Below are 13,354 nucleotides of genomic sequence, written 5' to 3'. Positions count from 1 at the left end.
ACCATGCTGTTTCAGACTCTACTCTAGCTCGCTAGGGACAAGGAAGTCAGCTTTCTCTCTTTCCCTCAGTGCTATAATCCATAAATTGTAAGAATTGACAGAAAACTGAATAACCCCGGATGTCCTTTTAAAATGTAACATTCTGATTTCTAGACAAACAGTTTTCAAAGTTGAGCTTGCACCAGAATCCCCTGAAGGGCTTGTTAAAACACAGGTTGCTGGGCTCCTCCTGCAGGGTTTCTGATTCAGTAGGTCTGGGGTGGGGCTCAAGATGCCGCATTTCTTCCCAGTGCTCAGGTGATGCTGATCTGGGAATACATTTGAGAACTAGCACGTAGATGATTCCAGGAGAGAACCAGAGAATTATCTGGTAATTTCAGATAATTACCTCAGAGGTAATTATCAGAAACAAAGGCCTCTGCTGTAAGCCCACACCCCTAGAACAGGCCCCAGGCCCCAGCCTCCATGGTCACATGCTCCCTTGGCTTAGAACCAAACCCTCAGTGGATGGACTTGAAGGAGGTGCCTCCCTGTGGGTGTGGGGCTGACTCAGACACCCAGGCTGCAAGCCGTCACCTTCTCCCCCACTCACACTTGGTTGAGCCCGTGATGAGACTCAGGTAATACTCTACAACAACATAGAAGTGATGCCACCCACTCAGAGCAGTCCTCTATCCCCAGGGGACTCAAGGTACAGAGGGAGATTGGAACGGATTGTCTGGGTCATCTCAAGGCAGAGCCCAGAGTGAAAGCAAAGACGCCAATGTCCACATTAGGGAAAAACAATTAGAAAAATAATGAATTCTGCTTTTGTATTCATACCCAGTCTCCAAACTAATTGCTTATTTGTTTAATCTAGTTTGACCAGAAATGTTACTGCACCAAAAATATTTAATGAGTCAGGCTTCCTAATGTAAAATTCAAGCATATTTGTGCAATGAAATGAGTTTTCATCAACAGAAGAGGAACCTGTTATCTAAGCATTACCTTCTCAGCAAAACTCTCTCCTAGAATAGGGATGTCAGAAGAAACATGATTCCTCTACACACAGTTCATCCCTTGCACAATTCTTCTGTGTGCAAATTATTCTTCTTTGTCATTGGTACTATTGGGTCTGATGGCTTTAGCTGACATTTATAGATTTGGGGTTTTTTCTAAGGGTGTATTTCATATAAAGAAAAAGATAACCCACCACCCCCAACTCCTCAGGTCCAACCTCGTCACTAATGCCTTTTAGGAACTCACAAAAGTTAATCTGAGGTCTCAAGGGGACTGATGGAAGCTGCCCAGCAGTTTTGGTTCCCTCCACAAACCCTTTAGAGTCTGGGCGGAGGAGACAGAAAATGGGCTGGCCTCAAGGTTCTGGGACCCCTGTTTTTGAATCTCCCAGAGCAGCACTGCGTGGGTCTGTTTCACACTTTATGCTTCAGGGAATCTTTTCTTGAGAGAAAGAATTCCACAGTTTAAAAAGAAAAGAAGTTAGAAAACCATGCATGTTAGGGTAACATTTCAGCTGAAACATTCCAGCTAGATGGGAATGGCCCCAGCCTCCCCAGTTCCTGCCTCTGTGATCTATAAGCACTCCTGTCCCCATTCCCCTGGGACTGCTATACTCAGCCCCACTCCATATTCCTTCCCAGGTACAGGCTGCAGAATCACAATTCTGCCTCCCCACCCCACATCTTTCTCCTTTAAAGGTTATTGTCCAAGTTTGGCCTTTAAACCTGTGATTTTGACCCCTTTTACTTCTAGTGCCTTTGGAGAAGAGCCCCTGATCATTCCAGTAAAGGCAAACTTTTCCTAAGCATCTGTTACGTGCTAACACAGTGGGAGGAGGGTAAAAACAAGACCTCTGCCCTAAAGAATTTACTCCAGTGATGGAGAGTAGAGCTGATCACCTGGAAAGTTAGGTCCCAGTGCACTGTGTCCCGAGGTGGTAGTTACAGCCCAATGAGCATTATTAAAAATAAGGACTTTGAGTTGGGAGGAAGGAAGGGACACTGGTGGGTGTGATCTGACACGCTAAGCCAGGGCGGTGAGTGGCGTGATCTGGGCCTTGGTGGGGTTATGAAGAGAGGTGGGCAGAGGGGTTGGTTCTGCAGGCAGAGATTCCCAAAGCTGAGTGCTGCTGGGATCTGTAAGTAGAGCGGTGAGATGAGAGCGGCTGGTTCCTTGGATGGAAGAGTGGGAGGCAGCCTGGACTGGCCAGACGCTGTCACATTGTGAAATGTTAGAGATCTCTTTCCAGTGGGGATCCAATGAATGTTTTGGAGCATCAAGGAAGTAGGTAAAATGAGCTTTGGGATGGTTAATCTGGCTGTACTATAATATGAAGAGGCCCAGAGGGAGACAAGGACAGGGACAGGATGTTACGTGTCAGTCAATGTGGGTGACCAGACCAGAAGAAATGTGGGCACAGAGCCAAGGGACCGTCCATGACTCCTGGGCCTGACTCGCACCACCGGATGGTTGGGTCCATCCCCTCTCCACAGTCACGAGCTCTCCTTGTGCTCAAGGACAGACACCCTATCGTTTATTTCCTAGATTACTTCCCAGCAAAACTGCAGGCCATCCCGAGGTGTTACAGGAAACCATCTTTCTTCCGGAGCATTTGTCACACCAACCTCCGGGGAACCCTGCTGTTAGCCTTCCTGGTCTCTAAGCCCATTCTTATTCATCGCTCCACTCTGACTGGGTTGACATGTTTATTTATCCCCTCAAAGATATTTATCACACAAATACCCAAGGCCTGTCACGGAGTTGTGCTTTTCACATTTACCTTGAGGACCTATGCCCAGGGATTGATTTGCATCTGTGAACAGTGGTGGACCCAGAAGGAGACTTTGGGCTGGTTGCCAAGTCCCCTGTGTTGGCAGACTGGATCAAGTTGGAAGAAGCAATGGACCACACAGGGCACATCCTCGGAACATTTGAAAACCTCATAACATCAGGGTTAATATTCCTATTTTATAGTTGAAGGATTAAAGGTCCGAAGAAGTTAAGTAACCTTAACCCATGACCACACAGTAAGCAGATGGCAAAGCCAGAATAGGAGCCCCCCTCTCTCTGTAGCACCTCTAGGGCCCCGAGCATGGCCTGTCTGCATTTTTGCTAACTGCTACTGGTCTGGGCTGGGACTTGGCCTCCTTACCGTTCCTCACCACCCTCTTTATCTTCCTCACAGCTGAGGTCTATGGTGTATTGCAGGTGATTAGTCTAGGGATGATTTAGCTGGGAAATGCTACTCTAGAAAGAGTAAGAGGGGTTAGTATTATCGTGTGACCCAGCAGTTCCACTCCTTGGCGTGTATCCAAGAGAAATGCAAATATAGGTCCACACAGAAATTTACACATGACTGTTCTTAGCAACATTATTCACAATAGTCAGAATGTGGAAACAACCCAAATGTTCATCAAATGATAGATATTTGTCCTAGAAACAGCAATGCCCACGATGGTAGAAGCGGTGATAAACCACCTCAGGTGGACACTGTTCAGGCCGGGGCAGCTGTATCACTCTGAAGGGTCACTCTGAGGACTGCCACCCACCGTGCAAACATTTCTTCATGGAAGGACTGAGGAAAGCTGCACCAGCCAGCCCAGCCTGAGTTATTGTGAGGGAGGCAATGGACTCTCCTATCCATGGGCCTCCTTGAGAAGTTCAGATAGGAGAACCCTAATTGAAGAGGCCATGTGTCTTCCAGGACATTTGCTAAGCTTGTTACCTGAGGCCAAGCAGAGGGGACTCAGCAGTGACGCTCTAGGGCCTCACAGCAAGGCTTCCCCTGGCGTGTTTTCTACCTGCAGAAGAAACACTGTTTTCCCCTTTAGATGAGATTTGCTGAACTCTGAAAATTCAAGTTCCATATTTTCATAACCTCTTCAAACATCTCACTCTGATTGTTGTTGTTCAGTTGCTAAGTCATGTCTGACTCTTTGAGACCCCATGGACAGCAGCATGCCAGCCTTCCCTGTCCTTCACTGTCCTAGAGTTTGCTCAAACTCATGCCCATTGAGTTGATGATGCCATCCAACCATCTCATCCTCTGTCACCCCCTACTCCTCCTGCCCTCTATTTTTCCCACCAACAGGGTCCTTTCCAATGAGTTGGCTCTTCACATCTGGTGGCCAAAGTAGTAGAGCTTCAGTTTCATCATCAGTCCTTCCAGTGAACATTGAGGGTTGATATAATAGATCAGCTTAATTTTAAATGCATGCGTGTTTTGCTATTATTTTTCTTCAAAACTACTGATAAATACTTTGGTTATCTTAAATAAAATATTTTAACATCATTTATTATATCCCCAAATGGATTATGGTGATAACTGTTGAAAGAATTCTTTGGACATAAAAGTCAATGAAGACATTAGGAAGTAATTTTTAATAAGGAAAGATAATGCTTTAGAACTTAGTAATTGTCCTAGGGAAAAAAAATATCAATCTGTTCTCACATTTGGAATCTGAGATGCTTAATCATTGGGAGAAAACTGCCCCTTATTTTCTCAAATCGAAAATAAGGAGTAAGAGAAAACTTTGAACATGACTAGAGTCTCTAACTCGATTAAAAGGTCAAACAAGGAATATTTTAAACATAAAATGTTTGGTCCAGAAGAACCCAAGATAGGAAATCAGGCTCCACAGTAAGACTCCATGGTCCAGATTTGGGGTTATTAAATTCCAGACAGAATCACGCCACCCTCTCAAGACCCAGCCAGAATCTCAGAGGGGTGCAGGCCCTCCAATCTCTGTTGGAGCCCTTCTTTAGAAATGGAGGGCTGGTAAGTGGTCCGCCTGGCGTCATCCATGATGCCTCCGGCAGTGACCTGTGACCAGTTGGGGCTGACACTTGTCCCATGTCACATGTGAGTTCTTTCATAACTTGCAACTGGGACCATCCCATCCCTGCAATTTATCCACATCTCATTTGTCAGTTCAGGCAGGAACATTCTGTGCACTCTTGCTGCTGAATGTGATAACCGGCTTAGATCTGTCTGCTTCAAAAGCAGTTTGGGAGGAAGGGCTCCCTGAGGTCTTCCTTCACAACAACAGAGACAAAAGACTCCGCCCACCTGCCTTTGCATTTTCTCCATCCCTGAGCCCCTGGACCGATGATGTTCAAGTCTCTTCCTGCTTCTGACACAGTTAAAGGGCCTTTTATTATTGACTCTAGACATCCATTCAGACACTCCTGGTTCTGATTCTGTTTGGACCCTCACACAGATTTTCCTGAGTGCCTGACAGAACGCTTGTCATTGCTTCCCCACTCTCCTCTTTGGATCCTGGCCTCCTGTTGGGTTGGCCTCTTTATTTCACTGAGAAGAAGTTCAGGGCAATTTTGAGTATGTTTGGATTTTCTGAGCACTGTCTCTTTAGGCCAAACATATCTTTCTTTTTTTAAATTTCAATTGTATTGAAGTGTAGTTGATCTACAGTGTTGTGTTAATTTCTGCTGTACAGCAAAATGACTCAGTATGGCTTCCCTGATAGCTCAGTTGGTAAAGAATCCGCCTGCAATGCAGGAGACCCCGGTTCAATTCCTGGGCCAGGAAGATCCGCTGGAGAAGGGATAGGCTACCCACTCTAGTATTCTTGGGCTTCCCTTGTGGCTCAGCTGGTAAAGAATCTGCCTGCAATGCGGAAGACCTGGGTTTGATTCATGGGTTGGGAAGATCCCCTGGAAAAGAGAAAGCGTATCCACTCCAGTATTCTGGCCTAGAGAATTACATAGACTGTATAGTCCATGGGGTTGCAAAGAACTGGACACGACTGAGCAACTTTCACTTTCATGCATATATATATATATATATTCTTTTTTATAATGATTTATCACAAAATATTGAATATAATTCCTTGTGTTATACAGTAGGACCTTGTTTCTCCAGCCTATATGTAGTCATTCATAGCTACTAATCCCAAACTCCTGGTTTATCCCTGCCCAGCACTCTTCCCCCTTGCCAACCACCAATCTGGTTTCTGTGTCTGCAAACACATCTTTCTTGATCAGTACCTTCTTTCCAGATAGCCCCTAAATTGATTCTTTGTCCTTTCTTTTTCTAAAGAAAGGTCTATATTTGCTTACTTGCTAAATTTTAATAATTTTCATTTCTTTCTCTCTGTAGAATGTTTAGTTTAGTCAAAAGTGATTTGTGTGCTTGTGAAGAAGAAATTCTTTCAAGGATTCAGTGAAACTATCCCTTCATCTGAGATGCAGGTTTCTGAGAAAAGACAGCTGGCCAGGGTGTACTGTTCAAACCATTGTATTTGGGGTTCCAGGGGCTGCTGCTTTGAATTAATTTTCCCTCCTATCTTACTCTGAATTAATTTTCCCTCCTATCTTACATCTGCTTTTACTAAAAGAAATTGGTATTTGAATGAATACCTGAGCACTTTTTAGTTTTGTTTGGTCTGAAGATTTTCTTGCATATAAAACATGAGATTTAGAGGTGGCATTTGCACTTGAAGGAAAAAGAAGTTGTCACCGTAAGTGATGACTGATGGCAGAATACCAAATGTGTGCTGCCCCTGATCTTCAGGGAGGTGGAGTAATACTTTCCCACTTTCTCCCTTGTGCAAAATCCCATCTCAATTAAAAGGTAAGGCATTTAGAATGACCTATATGAGGATAAACAGCCTGCCATGGGGTCTGTGACCACAGCGTCATCACCATAGATCTGAGAAATGCTGGCCGAGGTGGATTGCCCTCTGGCAGTTTCTCCTGGGTCTGTGTGCTGCTGAGGGGCTACCAGGAGGTCCTTGCCACCTCTGTCACAGGGGCATTCCTGTCCATGTCCGTGGATTTGACTCCTTTGAGTCTGGATCAACCCGCCCTATGAGAGTTTTTTTTTGCCATTTGACCCCAACCAGGACCTTTAAGCAGGACAGTGACTTTACTTGTCCTTCTGTCCTGAGTGGTTAGAGCAGGGGCCTGGCACCATGGGTGGTAAATATGTTGAGTTTTGAATGATGCCTTTCCAGGGGTTAGAGGCAAAGAAAAGAACCAAGCCCATCAAAATCCTCAGGTCATTGGGATTAATCTTTCCAATTTTTAATACATTATGCTTCAGCTTTTGAGGCAGAAGGATCCTGAAAATCTGTGTGGCCCTGACATGAGTAACATCAGGTCAAAGGAGCCTGTTTCCCCAGAGGACTGAAAGGGCAGCCCCTTCAGTGTGATGGACGGGGGCAGGGGTTGGGACAGTGGGGAGAAGATTCAAGGAGGCCATTCCCACCCATCCTGGTGGACACAGCAGGATCCCAGACCAACTCTACAAACTCCAGAATACAGCCTCACTCTCCCTGAAGCAGCTTTATCCTCTCCTGGGGCTCCACACGCAGTGAACACAGGTGTCAGAGAAACAAAGTCAACCCCCACTCCCACCTCCCCCCCCACCATTAACAATCCAGCCTGTACCAAATCCATACCTGGTGCCTAGTTTTACTTTAGTAACTCAGCAGTGGCACCGCACACATCCTGTCCTCCTGGGAACACTGCTGCTTGGTCTCTAGGCGATCACTCTCTCTGGTTCTCCTTCCAGAGCCCTGGTCTTTCGTTTCAGGCCCCTTGGCAGCTTTCCCTCATCTCCTGAATCTTAAACTGTATAACGTCTTCTGCTCCTTCTCTTGGTCATTTCTGTCATTTCTGGTGCTTTTGATACGATATACTGATGACTTCAAATTTATATCTTCAGTCTGGACCTCTTCTATGTGCATCTGTCCTCAGCCAACTACTAGTCTGGTACATCCTAGATGTCTCAAAGCAAGCAGGTCCCAAGTAGAGCACCTGCTCTTTCCTTCCAGACTGCCTATACCAGTGTCTTCCCTGATCTCACTTATGCCCCTACCCAAAAACTTCCCAGCTGCTCAAACCAGAAACCTTGGAGTCGTGCTAACTCTTCTATTTCTTCCACATCCCACATCCACTGAGATCGTCTAAGTCTATTCAGAATCTGACCATCCCCACTCTCACTGCCTCCACCACTCCGAGCCTGGTCCAAGTCACCGTGGTCTTCTGGCTGGACTATTGCAATTGTGTTAGGATGGTTCTTTCAGCTTTCCCACAGCCTCTGCACTCCACGTACAACACAACAGAGGGTGATACATGAAACTCACATGATGCCACTCTCCTGTTCGAACCTTCTCATGAGTCCCTGTCTCTCTCAGTAGAAGCCAAGGTCCTATTTTATAGTGTCCCTGCGGCCCTACCGCCTGTGGCCTCGTCTTTGCATCGGTCCCACTGGCTCTTCCTGTTGCCTGGCTGCTCCCAGATCAGAACCTTTGCCCTGACATTTCCATCTCATGGGCTCTCCTGCCAAGTATCCTCCTGCCTCCTGTCTTCCCTCCTTCATCCTTTGCTCCTACACCTGCTCCTCAGGCAGGGCCTGACTGACCACCTGATTCCGAACTGCAGCCCCTCCCCAGCTGGCCTCCTACATTATAGCATTCTGTATCCCTTCTCCTCTGCTCCATTTTTTTCCCACTGTACTTGAGATTTTTAACATACCTTGTAATTTATATATTTACTATGTCTAGTCTCTGAATCCCTCCACTAGAAAATAAGCTCTGTGAAGACAGAAAATGTTAATTTGTTCACTGTGGACTCTCTAGAACCTAGAATGATTACTGGCACATGACAGATATTCAGTAAATACTTGTTTAAATAGTTAATTAAGTGGATCTGGGCCATGATCCTAAGTTGGGAGGAAGTGAAGATGCATGTGATAGTTGAGTCAGGATCAAAAATTATTTCCACTTACTTGACAAATAGGCCAAATTTGACACCATGAAGGTACATTTAAATCCCTGTAGTCCAAGCAAAAAGCCGACTCTATAGACAAAAGATGAGGAGCATACCATGGGAAAACCTAAAGGTTATATTGACTGTGGTTTCAAAATCCAATCGCAGGTATGTGTTTTTGAAGCAAACGCTTATGGTCATATGAATAGATGCATAGTACACAGATCATGGTAGATATTAGTTTTACTCTAATCTTTGCTGTTCAAACAGCAGTGAGAGAATTGGATTCACCTCAGGGCCTTATGCCTAAAGAGATTTAGATAACAAGCCTCATTTGGAAGAGAGCCACCTCAGGTGGCAGCATATCATGGGAGAAATTTCCATAGGATCTGGCCATTCTTTTCAGCAGGAAAAACTCAGGGGAGACCTAACTAGTTTCTTTAGCTATTTGACAAGCCATTCTGTGAAAGAGGGAACATTCTATATTACTTCAGTTGGCAGAACTGAGACCAGTGGGAAGTTCCAAGGCATATTTCAGATAAGGATAAGGAAGACGTGCACACTGGTGAGAGATACGCAGGCATGGAGCAGCAACTCCTGGAGTCAGTGAGCCTCCCGTCCCCAGGGATACAGCAGGGCTGGCAGAGAATAATTGATAAGGGGATTCAGAACTGCATCAATTCAGGTCCTCCATTCACAGATGCCATGATGAAACCAGATATACCAAAGACTTACTGGGAAAGTGGGGTGAAGGCCAGAGGAGGCTGGGAGAGCTATCAGACCACAATGAAGATCTGATCCCTCTAAAGGAGAGAGAGGGAAGGAAGAAGAATTGAGTGGGAAGAGCTTTAGACAGACATGAGTTGCAGGGAAGTGTTGGGAAGTCCAATGGGGCGTCTTTGAGCATAAGTCACCCATCGGAAGAGTTAAGAATGGACCTGCCATAGCGTCCCCACCACTTTCAGTCACTGGGTGGGAGCAGCGTGTGGGAAACCGCTCCACATGGATGCAGTGATGTATCTCAGAATGCTGCAGCTGGGACCATTAGTCAGTTATGCTCCCACGAGTAGGAGCTCTGAGGGGCCCATTTTCACAGACATCACAAGGTCTCTAATGGGAAGTGGGCAAAGTCCCAGATGCACACTGTGATTCTAAGGGCTCATCACAGTACCTCCCACTCTGTGCTCTCTTTATGGCTCCCCCAGACTATGAGCATCTTCCTAATATCTTCCCTGCGTCGACCCTGCATCTCCCCTGCATCTCCACCTCACCCAGGCGCCTCATGCAAAAGGTGTCTGCTGAGAGTCCTAGGATCATGGAGAAATGGAGAATGAGGGAGCCCTATGACCCGGCAGCTGTGCTCTGTAATTTCAGGTCCTAGAGGGGAATCTGTTTACTTAAATCCGGGACAGTAAATGTCACTCAGCCATGGTCCCCAGAGAAAGCCTTGTAAAGTTGAGTTCATGTGAAGAAGTGACCTTCATCACTGCAGAAGTGCCAGGACTAAACGGAACAGCCCCTGAACAGAGCGCAGACTGCAGCCTCATCCATTACCCGCTTCTTCCCTAGACAGACAGCCCTCATTTATTATTTCCAGACTGTTTTCATTTTACTTACACTGTGTGAAAAATGTTGAATTGGGAAATAAATAATATTCTTTTTAAACAGAGATTTCGGAAGCACTTCACAGATTTTGAAATTATTATTCTGTTTCCAAATGTTTGGTTTGTGTATCATTTCTTCATTTATATTTGTGAGCGCTCAATAGCAAATGTCCTCATTTGGAAAACTCTGACAGAAGTCGAAAAGAACTCTGTTGCTGGCCTGTATTCATATCTTTTGGAGAGATGCCACCTCTCTTCCTTTTGAAACACAGCAAAATCTTCCATGCAGTCTCAGAATGTTTGCTGGAATGCTCTTTTCCACTGCACAGCAATTCAGCACTGACCAGCTCGACTCTTTTGCTGATAGGCTTTGCCTCCACATTCTCTTCTCTGGGATGGCTCACGCCGTTATTGCAAGGCTGAGGCTCCTTCAACACCATCTGCTCAAAACCAGTCCATCGCCCTTCGTGATCCACTACCTGGAGCATAGATTAGTCCCGCTGGTCACGCCCTTCGTGCCTGACTCTGGCTGTGTCAGTTCATACTGTTCTCCTATGGTTTCTCCAGCCATCTCTTGTTTTGGTCAAACCTTTCTTCTTGTTCACTCCAGTCCCTGCCCTCAAACATGTCTTCCTGTCCTAAATTGCTACCTTTTCTCTCCTTTGGTGCCCAAACTCCATTCATTCTGCAGAACCTTCAGGAAATTCTGTACATCCAGCTGAGCTGATGAGAAAGAAAAGGCGGAGTTCCAACCCAACAGCATTTCTCTGCCTATTTATCTCTGAAAGACAACCTTTCTCATATCATCAAGGGTCTCTTCATCTGCCCTATCTCTTCCTCTTTCTGCAGCCCCTTCCACTGTTCCCATCATGCACCAGGTCAGTGCCACCATGAGGAGCATCACATTGTCATGGCCACAGCCGGAGCAACCCAACGGCATCATCCTGGACTATGAGATCCGGTACTATGAGAAGGTAAGCCAGCCCTGCCTGCAGGCTTGCAAGATCCAGGGCCAGCCACTGTTGTGTGGGTGGTAGCCAGCTGAGGGGATACAGGCTGGAGGGAGTCCTGATGCGGGGAGGAACCTGGTGACAGAGGCCAGAGGTTCCCTGAGAGCACACCCCGGCTCTGCCCCAGCAAAGGTCTCCAGCGCCCAGGCGCTTTTTGCACCAACTCAAGAGAGAGCCTTCCAACACCCCACCCCACTGTCTGGACCACTCACTGGGCTGTCATGGATGGGCAGGACCAACTCCATTCTCCCAGTCACGAACTTGCTACATGTGTTTGCTGGGCTACAAACTCACCAGTGTCCCCTGAACTTTCTGAAGATTTCATGATTTTGTAAATTAGTGTTTTTCAAAGTTTTTGATCATGTACCTCCAATATAAGATCTTTTATTTATAAATCATATGCATGTATGTACTGACGTATGTATGAAGGTTTAAAATATCTAAGTGGAAATGAAGAAACGAGAGCTAGAAATTAATAGAAATAGAAGTTTGTACGTTATCTTCTTTGACTCTTCCCTTGTAGCTGTTGCTGGGGACTACAACAGGGCATGTTCTGCCAAGAAAACAGAAATGGTGCCCTGTGGTATTGACCCTTGGCCTATCTGTGGGGGAAGCAGGGCTTTTCCTCCCACCATGGTGAACTGTAACACTTGCAACACCTCAGGAAAATACAGTATTTCTTATATACTGACCCAACACAGTATTTATGCAAACACCATTTATTCATTTATATTTGTTTGGCAAGTTTTTTTTTTTTTTTTGAGTGCGTGCTATTTGGCAAGTACTATTCTAGGATATACTAGTGATCAAACAAGGAATTCTGCCCTCAAGAAGCTTATTTTCTAATGCAAGTAGACATAAAATGAATAATGAACATAATGAATAAGGGTATCATACAGTATGTTAGAAAATGAGGATTGTAAAGTGGGGGAAGTAGATCAGGGTAAATGGGATCAGAATGGTCAGGTTTGGGGGAGGAGTAGTTGGAAAAATAAATAGAATGGTAAAAGTGGGGCTTTTGGAGAAGGTAAGTTCTAAGTCAAGACCTGAAGGAGGAAAGGGTGTTGTATAGCAGGCAATGTGGGAGATAGAGAGCCTACATAAAGGCCCTGCAGCCAGATAATGAATGCTGGTTCAAGGAGCAGGAAGGGACCAGCATGACTGGAGTGATATGAGCAACTGGAAAACAGTAGTCGGGGAGAGGTAATCCGAGCAGGTGCTCACGTTGGGCTGTAAGAACCTGAGCATTTCCACAAATGAGATCGGGATCCATAGCAGGTTTGGAGCAGAAGGGAAACAGAATCTGACTTACATTTTAAAAGGATCATTCAAGCGTTTCCACTGAAAATAGACCTGCTAGATTATAATAATCTAGGACAAAGATGGGGGACAAAGCCAAAGCCAACAGGATTTCCAACAGGTTGGATTTTCAGTTGGGAGTGTTTGGGCCTGAGTCACTAGGATGACTGAGAATGGGATCACTCGTGGCTGGAGCCCGTCTGGGCTGAGGGAAGGGACCATTCAGCTTCGTGTCTAAAATGCCTCTGAGATAGCCAAGTGGAGATGTGCAACAGGCAGCTACATATGCACATTTGGAGTTCAGAGGAGTGGACTGGGCTAGAGATGACCATTTGGAAGTTGTCAGTGTGTGGAAGACCTGAGCCCAGGTGAGACTGTCCAGTGGGTCAGTGGAGATAAGAAAAGGTTCTAGGATGAAGACCTGCAGACTCCAACATGGAGGCATTGTTGAAATAGAGCAAGACTGCATTGGGAAGAGAGCCTTCATTTCCAGAGCTGTCCATAACTGACAACCACACAGCTGTGGTCCCATTACTGAACCACTTACTCTAGGTCAGTTTTCACATTTGTAAAATTCACCAATTTACCTCCCTGAAAGCGGAAGGCCAGATAGATCACCGATCTAGCCAGCACGGAGGTGTGCCCTTCAGCTGTTATAGCCGAATTTGCAAGCAAGGTGAGGGTTAGGCAGCTATTTACTCATTTAGA

The 13,354-nt window shown here is 45.8% G+C and overlaps 1 protein-coding gene across 1 annotated transcript in view; it reads left to right on the top strand.

Annotated features, from left to right (window-relative positions):
- The window catches only part of EPHB1 (EPH receptor B1), a 316,781-nt gene that overhangs the window by 203,186 nt on the left and 100,241 nt on the right, over positions 1 to 13,354 (top strand). The window contains exon 6 of the mRNA XM_068969291.1: positions 11,187 to 11,311. Within this exon, the coding sequence (XP_068825392.1) occupies positions 11,187 to 11,311 (125 nt within the window). The remainder of the gene's footprint in view (positions 1 to 11,186; positions 11,312 to 13,354) is intronic.

This window comes from Capricornis sumatraensis, chromosome 1, assembly GCF_032405125.1.
Source record: "Capricornis sumatraensis isolate serow.1 chromosome 1, serow.2, whole genome shotgun sequence".
NCBI classification, from domain to species: domain Eukaryota; kingdom Metazoa; phylum Chordata; class Mammalia; order Artiodactyla; family Bovidae; genus Capricornis; species Capricornis sumatraensis.
This window is presented reverse-complemented; position numbering and strand designations above follow the sequence as displayed.